The sequence below is a fragment of the Oncorhynchus kisutch genome, linkage group LG1, assembly GCF_002021735.2.
Source record: "Oncorhynchus kisutch isolate 150728-3 linkage group LG1, Okis_V2, whole genome shotgun sequence".
Lineage (NCBI taxonomy): Eukaryota > Metazoa > Chordata > Actinopteri > Salmoniformes > Salmonidae > Oncorhynchus > Oncorhynchus kisutch.
In genome coordinates this window covers 49,196,910-49,208,453 of record NC_034174.2, presented here as the reverse complement: position 1 = coordinate 49,208,453, position 11,544 = coordinate 49,196,910, and the positions used below count along the sequence as shown (strand labels likewise).

General features: G+C 47.2%; 1 protein-coding gene across 1 annotated transcript in view; it reads left to right on the top strand.

Moving 5' to 3' along the window:
• The window catches only part of LOC116376197 (plexin-A1-like), a 154,735-nt gene extending 145,684 nt beyond the window's left edge, over positions 1 to 9,051 (top strand). Inside the window, exons 4-7 of the mRNA XM_031835519.1 lie at positions 3,913 to 4,013; positions 7,229 to 7,352; positions 8,057 to 8,210; positions 8,931 to 9,051. Of these exons, the coding sequence (XP_031691379.1) occupies positions 3,913 to 4,013; positions 7,229 to 7,352; positions 8,057 to 8,210; positions 8,931 to 9,034 (483 nt within the window). The 3' untranslated portion in view covers positions 9,035 to 9,051. The remainder of the gene's footprint in view (positions 1 to 3,912; positions 4,014 to 7,228; positions 7,353 to 8,056; positions 8,211 to 8,930) is intronic.
• Positions 9,052 to 11,544: the final 2,493 nt, after the last annotated feature.

The window sequence follows — 11,544 nt, the reverse complement described above, 5'->3', positions numbered from 1 at the left end:
CCATTGCCTCCTCTCCTTGTCCTACAGATGGATATATATTGAGCGAACACAGGTCAGTTTCAAAGGGTTATGACGTGTCGCCCCCCCCCCCCCCCCCCCCCCCCAGCACTGTTTGTCTCCCTTCTTATCACCAATCAGTCAACGTATCAAACAGACCCCAGTCATCGATCCGTCTAAGCCCTTACAAGCCAGTCAATAAGGACGCTAGCCTGGTTTTGATAGTCCTGCAGCCGGCTAGCTTAGCAACACAAACCACCGCTGCACTGATTCCCCATATATCCCCAATGGAAGCCTATGCCCTATTGCTGGGCTAAGTCACTAGGCTACAATACACGCTCATGACTCCTCTATCATTTCCCCATCTCCCCTATAATACACGCTCATGACTCCTCTATCATTTCCCCATCTCCCCTATAATACACGCTCATGACTCCTCTATCATTTCCCCATCTCCCCTATAATACACGCTCATGACTCCTCTATCATCTCCCCATCTCCCCTATAATACACGCTCATGACTCCTCTATCATCTCCCCCTCCCCCCCTATAATACACGCTCATGACTCCTCTATCATCTCCCCTATAATACACGCTCATGACTCCTTTATCATCTCCCCATCTCCCCTATAATACACGCTCATGACTCTATCGTCTCCCCTATAATACATTCTCATGACTCTATCGTCTCCCCTATAATACATTCTCATGACTCCTCTTTCGTCTCCCCTATAATACATTCTCATGACTCCTCTATAATACATTCTCATGACTCCTCTATAATACATTCTCATGACTCCTCTATAATACATTCTCATGAACTCCTCTATAATCATTCTCATGACTCCTCTATAATACATTCTCATGACTCCTCTATAATACATTCCATTCTCATGACTCCTCTATAATACATTCTCATGACTCCTCTATAATACATTCTCATGACTCCTCTATAATACATTCTCATGACTCCTCTATAATACATTCCCTCTCGTCCGTTTTGATTTCCGATGCCATTCCCGGGCCGTATCGATTTCTGCAGCACGGGTTCCATGTGAGCACAGATTACACCGCGCGGCTGATGGAGGATGATAGACGTTTATTGAAATGGGGCGCTGCACTAATGCTAGGGAGAGTCGCGTTAGAGTGTGGGGGTGGAGACTGACGCTCTGATGACAGGGAATAACTGTAGCGCCTTACTCAATCTCATCATAACCTGCTGGGAGTCAGCTGGCTACGTGACAGATGAGTTCTGACAGGCAAGCTGAGCTGATTCAGTGCTGCAGTCACCCCCCCCTTCATCCTACCTCCACCCCTGTCCTCTGGTCTAGCCCCAAGATTTTCTTATAACCCTGCACTGACACAACTCATTTACTATTCAGCGTTTAAGCCTGTGATTGATTGGAAATGGGTATGTAAATGCTGGGCTAAAGCAAACCCCCCCCCAATCCACCCATCTGTGGTGGAAGTCTGTGGTGTCCCTCAGTTTATTTCTGGAGGGTCCTCCATGGCCCTAACGCCATTTTTATTTTTAAAAATCCCTTGAGTTTATGGTAAGTTAACGTGTCTATTGAAAGCTTTACGGGATGGCCTTTGAGCCATCGGGCGGCCATCACAAAGCCTGTTAGCACTGCGTTTTAACAGAAGGTGATGGCATGTACGGGTACTGTAAAAACAGATTGGAGAACAAGGGTGGAAACTTTATAGCCGGAGATCTGTCGTCGTCTATAAATAGTTGAGCATGACAAAAGGAAGGAGACGGAAAGTGGGATTGAGTTCCAGCTTTGGTTTCAAATTGTAAATAAGGAAGCAAGATGGCGGTAGTTTGAGGTCATTCACGCGACGAATGTAAAAGAGCCTACGGGAATGCTCTTTTATTACCAGAGGCCGACACACACACACACACACACACACTCACACACTCCTCGCCACTCGTTAAAACAGAGGATTCCACATGCGAGAGGGGTCTTATATCATCGAGCCGATCCGCTGAGAGAAGTCTCTTCCTTTTTCTAACATTCTTCAGCACCACTTCATTTCTCTCTGCGTCCCATCCGGGCAGCTGGCCAACTCCTCACTGGATGCTTCTGGGAACCTAAGATAACTGTCCTTCAGGCTAGAATATACGGCACATATACACTAAGTTTGGCGTTCACTTAGAAATGTCCTTGTTTTTGAAAGAAAAGCACACTTTTTTTTTGTTGTCCATTTTAAATTGACATCAATTTGATCAGAAATACAGTGTAGACATTGTTAATGTTGTAAATGACTATTGTAGCTGGGAAGTTTCTGTGGAATATCTACATAGGTGTACAGAGGCCCATTATAGGCAATCATCACTGCTGTGTTCCAATGGCACGTTGTGTTAGCTAATCCAAGTTGATCGTTTTAAAAGGCTAATTGATCATTAGAAAACCCTTTAGCAATTCTGTTAGCACAGCTGAAAACTGCTGTGCTGATTAAAGATGCAATAAAACACACCTTCTTTAGACGAGTTGAGTATCTGGAGCATCAGCATTTGTGGGTTCGATTACAGGCTAAAAATGGCCAGAAACAAAGCAGTTTCTTCCGAAACTCGTCAGTCTATTCTTGTTCTGGGAAATGAAGGAAATGAAGGCTCCCACCCAATGGTAGGAAATGTTACATGTTGTAGAGGAAACAGTAGGATTCAGCCCTATGAGGGTATCTGACTCTCTTATGTACAGTCATTTAGCAGACGCTCTTAACCAGAGCGGCTTTTATTTATTTTATTGCACTTAACCCTAATTGCTCCTGTAAGTTAAATAAAGGTTAAGTGCCTTGCTCATGAGGCACGTCGGCAGATTTTTCACCTAGTCGGCTCGGGGAATCGAACTAGCAGCCTTTTGGTTACTGACCCAACTCTCTCTAACCGCTAGGCTACCTGACGGCTCCCACCAAGTCACCACCTCTCCACAGGAATGGTGGACACACACACACACACACACACACACACACACACACACACACACACACACACACACACACACACACACACACACACACACACACACACACACACACACACACACACACACACACACACACACACAGAGAGAGGATCACAAAGATACTGTTCATGTGAACCCCCCCCCCCCCCTCCCATCCCATGACTGTCTCCTGACACACATACTTGACCAGGCCCATCTCCTTACCCCTCAGCCTGATGAAGTCCCTTTACCATATGTCCCTTTTCTAGCTTCCTCCCTCTCCCCATCCACCTCTCCCCCTCTCTTGTTGTAAAGTGAGCCTCCACTTGGCTCACCTCCAGCTGGCCTCTCTCTCTGTGTGTGTGTGTTTGAGAGACGGCGACAGAGGATGTGTCGCTGATTGCCCAGGTGTGTCTCCATGCCTGTGTGATCCCCTCACCCTGCTCCAATGACGACCCCTGGGGGGGGGGGGGGGGGAGGTGTTCAGTGGTCTTACTTACCGTTTTAGAGGGATCCGTTTCCCACCACATGATTTTAAGGGGAGCCTGCAGTAGAAACGGAGTACCCAGCCATCATATCAGACACACACACACGGGGGGGGGGGGTCCTCTATTGCTAGACATCTGTCATCAGCCTACTCTAGAGTAGAGGGTTAACTTACAGGCTGATCCTGTGGAACATGCATCAGCAGGCTGTTACCTCTAATCGCTGTGAAGTGGTTCCACACACGCGCCTGCGCACAGTCACATTTGCACACACTCCCATACTGTCGCTCACTGTTACACAGTCCTGCACACGCACGCTTGCTTTTACACCCGGGTGCTGTCCGAGACGTGTGTGTGTGTGTGTGTCTGTGTCATCCTACTAGCATGGTGTGCACTTAATTTCTTTAATCTGGTTTGGAATGCTAACAGCATTCTCTCTCGCTCTCATTTCCCCCTCTCTTTTTCTGTCTCTGTCTCTGTAGGTGAGCAGGGTACCAGTGGAGAGCTGTGAGCAGTACACCACCTGTGGCCAGTGTCTGGGCTCCAAAGACCCCCACTGTGGCTGGTGTGTCCTTCACAACGTGTAAGTTCACGCTCGAGGATGAGTGTATCAGCTTTTGTGAATTGGACAGGGCAAAAACAAAATCTCAAGAATTTAGAAATGTCGACGTTACTCGACGGCTTCTCTGGAACCGGGTGCTCGTCTGGGTAAAGCATTATCCCCGAATTGAAAAGGTGACAGCATCTCCTAAAAAAAAAAAGTGATGTTTGTTATTGCCGTCTTTCTTTGGGAGATGCCATCACCTTTTCGTTAAAACAATTCCCCTCCCAAATCCTTCCGTTGCTTTCACCTATTTGCAGATACGATGCTTTTTGAGTTCAAGAGTTGAGGCAAGTAGGCGACATTCGTGAGACTCGGGCTCTGTGTTAGCCTTATGCTAGTTCCGTTAGCATGAAAGCTTTTTTGTTGTTGTTGCCAGAAAACCATAGATTCTTCCATCGTCAATCTGATCTGGAGATAAATGAATCGACCTGTTAGTAGCAGAAACATTGCAGAGAGTGCCAGGTGTCCTTGTCGACACTAGGAATGTTGCGGTGACCTTATCACTGCCACAGTAAAAATTCCATGTGAACTAGTTGAGTGGCGGTTAATCCCATCTAATGCACCGCTGGTAGTACCCAACTCGCTAAATGACCGGCAGGTCACTAACGGCTTGGTACTCGGTCCCCTCTGACCACTCTGACATCAGTGCAAATGTAATGGGGAAAACCGCATCGAACACACATCGTTGAAAACAAGTATCGCGCTTTTAGGAGTCACCTCGCTGTGACCGATCAATTTGAAGCGAGAAGTTCAACAACCGGCAGAAACGGAGTGGGGAAACGTGGTCGTTTTGTCGACGTTGCTTTCGAAGCCGAACAGCTCTTGCTAAGGTGATGATTCATTCAAAACACCCATATGCATATTAGAGCTGATGCATAAGCAAAAACAACCAAATTAAAATAATGATTGTGCCTTTATACAACACACAGCCCTACTCCATATTACGCAAGACAGGAAAGCATTAAAAAAATATACTGATTTTAAGATATCTTACACAGTTGGTCTAGTTTACACTCCGTGCCCGACCTCACTTACGCTCTTGTGGCTGAATGGAACAAAGTCCCCGCAGCAATGTTCCAACAGCTAGTGGAAAGCCTTCACAGAAGAGAGGAGGCTGTTATAGCAGCAAAGGGGGAACCAACTCCATATTAATGCCCATGATATTGGAATGAGATGTTTTGGCCATGTACTGTATTATATTAATATGGAGTTTTGCTGCTATAACAGCCTCCTCTTTTCAGGGAAGGCTTTCCCACTAAGTGAGGTCGGACACTGATGTAGGGCGATTAGGCCTGGCTTCGCAGTCGGTGTTCCAATTCATCTCGAAGATTTTCGACAGGGTTGAGGTTAGGGCTCTGTGCAGGCCAGTCAAGTTCTTCCACACCGATCTCGACAAACCATTTCTGTATGGACCTTGCTTTGTGCACAGGGGGCATTGTCATGCTGAAACAGGAAAAGGCCTTCCCCAAACTGAAGCCACTGTGCCTCCATCTTGGCACTCTGCTACATGCGTTATTCCATACTTGTAATTTATATTAAGTGAGCTAAACATTAAACTTTTGTATATTTTTATATAAAATAAAATCTTAAAGTACTTACTAATGTTGCTGTCCCCACAACAAATATACTTAAATACATGCAATTTTGTCCTTAAAACATTTGTAAAGAAATACTGTAGAATTCCATTCATTCCTATGGAGGACTGTTTCTCCTGGGGAGTGCCAATATGGCCGACCGGTGGCTTCAAAGCCCCCCAATGGCCAATACATAGCATCGGCAATCCAGGGTTTCTATATGTCATTGTTGCGTGTGTGCTTTTGTGCGTGTTAGGAAAGCATAGTCGGTGTGCGACTTCTCATCACACGCAAAAGCTATGTAAGATACACCTGGTGTCACAGTGTGTTTCTCTCTCTCTTTCTCCTGCTGGCTAACATGACTTCAGGGTGTGTGTTTATGGGATGTGTGTGTGTGCGCTGGTTTGTGTGTGTTTGTGAACGTGTACAATTTGGGCTCAAATTGTGTACAAAAAGGTGAAGTCCTCACGCAGCACACTGTCTCCAGTGTTGGCAAAACACCAGTTCTTGCTGTTCGCTCCCTTAATTAATGCTTCCACCCGCGCAACAACAACAACGACTCGTCACTCCATCTGACCGGCAGGTGTGCGTGCATGTCTTTTGTGTGTGTGTGTGTGTGTGCATTTTCATGAGGGGGGGTGATTCTAATTTTAATTGAAGATGCGAACGAGGCCAGCAAAGGCGGCGGAAATGCAAATCAAGATCAACTCGAGACGCTGCTGACCTCCAGTCACGAAGCTGTTGACCTTCCCCACCCTCGACCGAAACGGAGCACGCCGCTCATTTCCCGTTCGATGGCATCCCTCGATCTATTTTTAGCCCACAGAATGGCATGTATTTACGTTCTGTGTTTTTGCCCTGCGGCATTAGCTTAATAGAGTAAAACGTCTCTGGGTCGTTGGCCGTGCGACGCTCGACGTGGTAGGAGAGCGGCCCTCGCAGCAACGCTAGAGTTAGGTTAACAGAGACACACAAGCTAAAAGCTTATGCTAGCACAGACACACACACACACACACACACAGACACACACACAGACACACAGACACACACACACAGACACACACACAGACAGACACACAGACACAGCCACACACACACTTACTTGCTCTCTCCCCATTCTCACTCCTCTCAAGAAGGGGGTTGAGAGAAGGCAGGTCAATACCTGTTTAACTCCCCAGGGATCTTCCTTTAGGGTTTAATGAGTAATGTGGTCTGCAAGCAATATCCCCATGACGTGTGTGTGTGTGTGTGTGTGATCCAGTGGGGAGTGGTTGGGAGCCAGGATTCTGCTGAGTGGGAAGGTTGGTAAATCAAGGCTAAGATGAGGCACTTTGCATTTTTCCCTCCTTTTTTAAAAACTTGTTATTGCCGAGCCACCCGAAGTGTCAGTTCAGCGCATTTTCTATTACCACTGAGACGTGTTTTTGTGACGGAGAAGGTGGTGTGATAGCTGGTGGTGCAAATTGGAACGTCAGTGCACCGGTGGTCTGGTTTGTTGCAGATGTCTGATCATACGGCCGCCGTTTCTGACGTGTGCGTAACGTGGCGTGTCATCTTTCAACCACTGTGAATGCCAAATATACCCGTGTGTGTTATTTCTGACTCTGTCCTCTCCTCCAGGTGTTCCCGTAAGGTCGGGTGTGAGCGTGCGGATGAGCCCCAGCGCTTTGCCTCGGACCAGCGTCAGTGTGTGGAGCTCAGCGTCCAGCCCAAAAACATCTCTGTCACCATGTCCGAAGTGCAGGTGTGTGTGTGTCTTACGTGTCGGACTCGTGTGGGAATGTTCCCATAAGCCAAGTGCTTGTCTCATCGAAGACCTTAACATGTTCCCCACACTTACCTTGGCCCTCAATGTGTTCCCAGGCTACGTTCCAAACATTTACACTAGCTCACCACTTAGCACTTAGTCAATGCATGGTACGCTAGTGTGGAATATTGGAACAGAGCCCGTTTAGGTCAGCAGGTCCTCACGTTAACGTGCCGTGTTGCACGTCCCCATGTAAACCAGCCATATATTTATGTGTACATATATTCTCATTCACCCCTTTTAGATGTGTGTGTATTAGGTAGTTGGGGTATTGTTAGATTACATGTTAGATATTGCTGCACTGTCGGAACTAGAAGCACAAGCATTTCGCTACACTCGCGCTAACATGTGACCAATAGCATGTGATTTGATAACCCGTGTTAATAATGCGTGTCTTGCGGGGTGTCGTTCCAATAACTACGCTAACACTCTAGCACCCACACTTCATTCTCAGCTGTATGCTAAGTGCTAAGCTAGCGTATTGGAACCGAGCCCATTTAGGTCAGCAGGTCGCCATATTAACGGTTGGCCGTTATATGGTATATATAACATGGGGGGCATATTATATGTCGTCCCCCCCCCCCCACACTTTAACTGTGTTCTATAATGTATCCCATAATATTTCATTGATTTGTCGCCAGCTGGTGCTGGAGGCGCGTAACGTCCCCGACCTCTCTGCGGGGGTCAACTGCTCCTTCGAGGGCTACGTGGAGACCGAGGGGCGCATCCAGGGGGGTCGCATCTACTGCCTGTCCCCCTCGGCCCGTGACGTCATCCCCATCACCCGCGACAAAGGTGAGTTACTCCGCCTGGTCCCCGGCGCCTCTGGCGTACGCCGATGCCATGGTTTCCCAGAACCTGCAAAGGAAGAGACTGTGGCTCCGATAAGGATGTCGCAGGTTCCCAACAGTGGTGGCTGGTGAAGGGAGTAATGGGGAGATGGAAGGAATGGAGCGGCGTCATTGTGTCGAATACCTTTGCGCTCCTTTCGTTCCAGCCATTACAATGCCCTACCCTTTATTGTCCTACGGTGTTCGTCTCCATGATTTTGCCTTGAACAGAATTGCACATTTCATGGCTTTATTTGGATAGCTCAGTGTTTCTGTCACTACCCATGTTTGACCCCGAATTGTTCCCCAAATACAACTCTATATTTATCCTCTCCAAAGTGACACTTAAGAGTGTTCAGAAGTGGGTCCCATTTACCTTGCATTATGCATCGTTATCAGTTCTAGCGTAATCACGCCACAATGACACCACTGTTGCCTGTAACGCCTCTTCAAAAACCCCCGAGATGAAGGAGCCGTATATTTAGATTCCCCCAGAAGTGACACGTTTAGACTTAAGTTCCTGAAGCAGATTTCTTATCGGCCATTATGCGTTGTTATCAGCTCTTATGAAATCTAATGGTCCCTGTGATTCTTGGAGCTATTTTTACACCCCGCTTACAATCTCCAGGGTCTCCAATGCATGACATAAATGGCGTGTTGCTAAGCGACGTGCGTGTCTCTGCAGGGGACAAACGGGTGGTGAAGCTCTACCTCAAGTCCAAGGAGACGGGCAAGATGTTCGCCGGCGTGGACTTTGTCTTCTACAACTGCAGTGTGCGCGCGTCGTAAGTTCTCTTAACACTTTGTTGTTGTTGTGCGTTTTTGTGTTTAACGTTCAGGTTTGGCCTTTTTTCTCTGCATTCTCCCTTTTTTTCTTCTCCCCCTTCCCCCCCACCCCTTCTTCTTTCTATCTCTTTTTCCCTCTGGTCCCCTTGTGTTACACTGCCCCTTGAGAGGACGCTGTAAGAGTGGGCGCCCGTGTACACACGCGCACACATCCCCATCACCGCCTGTAACCTCCGTGCACGTAGGTGGCTCGTGTTACCGCCGCTGAGTGATGATTCGAGACCTTCATATACGATGAGGTTCAACGGCTGTAATCCTACTGTAACTGATAATAATATCATTAGAATTCATTATTTGCCATTGACAGTCCCTGGTATTGGTTCCCAAACGCGCTCCTGATGTCTAAAATAGGGGCGGCAGGTAGCCTAGTGGTTAGAGCGTTGGGCCAGTAACTGAAAAGGTTTGCTGGGATCGAATCCCTGAGCTGACGAGGTAAAAAAAAAAAAAGGGTTATTCTGCCACTGAGCAAGACAGTTAATCCCCTCCCCCCCGGGGTGCCGATTTTATCCCCCACCAATCTGATTCAGAGGGGGTCGGGTTAAATGCGGAAGACACATTTCAGTTGAATGCATTCAGTGTTGGGCAAGTAACCGAAAGGCTAGATATCCTCCTTTCCCTAAAAGTATCTCATTACCCTGGTAATACATATTCAAATACGTATCGAAACCTGCCCAGTGAAATCATCTTTGTGTCGTCGTTAGCGTTTGGGTTACTTCAAAAACAACCTCTGTTTCCCAAACCCAGGCTTTAACCATGACTCTGGAGGGACCAGCTTAGTAAAGATCTGAACCACAACCAGCCAGGCAGGACCTCTGGGGGAGACTCTCCCCAGGGCAGATAGACTTATCCTATGGTATTAGGGTGGACTAGACCCCCCCCACCCCTCCCCTGATTGGGGTATTAGCCGCAGGGCAGCAGATGGCTAGGGGGACCCATAGGTCCCTCAAAGCCGAGTCAAGTGTCCCCCGTGCCAGTCAGACGAGCCTCCTTGGAGAAAAGGGCCCCATCGTGGTACCAACCCCCCCCCACACACACACACACACACACACAAAACACATACACACCCCACTAATTAGTTCAGTTGGGTGTGGTATTAACAATGTTAAGCTCGTGGGTTCGATCCCAGCTAGGGCCTCTAAAGAAACCTCTTTAATTGGTAACGCTACTGCGACGCTGGCGCTGCTTCTAGTCGCAATATTAGCCGCAATAAACCCGCAAATATGATAAAGGACTTGCGTAATGGAGTTGACATCATGTCTACAGTATTAGAGCTGATGCACGTCTATGCAGACGACAGTGATCGATGCTGATTGCCGAGTAAATCCCATTGCTTGGTAAATCTAATCCAAGATGTTGGTTACGGAGTGGTCATTTTTTTGTTGTTGTAATGATACCGAGTTGACAAGGAAAGATGCTGAGTAAATCCTATTTGGCTGGCACTCGTGCCTCCGGACCACTTTCTGCTGTGGGCATCTGTGCTCGGCGTCTGATGATGAGATCAGACTGGTAATGTCATTTCCGTAATGACTCGGGCACGACTCGAGGGAAAGATGCTCTCAACATTTCAAGACCGCGCGATCGTTGTTTACCCGAGATGAGTTCTACTGTAATGGGGGGAGACACACAGTGCTTTACGCTTATATGTATTTATAGGTACGCGGACGCACGTGCAAACACACAATTCATCCACAGAACACACACGCACACACAGACCCAACCTCCAGAAGGAGCTTCAAAAGCAGTTTGTGAATCATTTCTTGCTGTTCCACCATGGACGTTTACATGCATAATGGAATTAGAATCGCTGTCGCTAAGGGATATCCTCGCTCAATGTTGAAAGACATGGATATAGTATCTACCCCACTCCAACCGTACCCGCCATGTACCCAAAAAGATGTACCCCCCTTCTTATTTATTCTACTGATTATGTCTTGGTCCCGCGCTTTTAAAACATTCCATAAATTTGCATAGCAATATTCATCTAATTAGAGATCCCACTGTTTCAGTTAAGGGTGGAGAAATTGAAATAGAAAACCACCCGCGGCCATGATTACTTCTTAATTCAATATTTCCATTAATTAATTTTTTTTTTTTTTTTTTTAATCTCCCTCCCATTTACGATTTATTAGGACTAATGTGGATAGTTTGGCAATAATGTAGGGTTTGATGTCTCTATAGCGAAGAATGAAGACCTCTAAGCACCTTTTTTCCCCCTGTGGTTAATTTGGTTCAGGTAGTGACTGGGTCATCTATTGTGTGATTGAGCGTCCTTACGGTCTAATTCGGTATAGAGACGCCGCAGGAAACCGTGTCGTACTCGGTCTTCCAGAGATGCGCGGAGAGAAACGGTTTGGAACAGGAGGTGGAGGTAGACGGGGACAAAAAGAGGTAGATACTTTTTGAGGGTGTGACAATATGAACAAGACTTTGCCATTTGTCAAGGTCCAAAATAC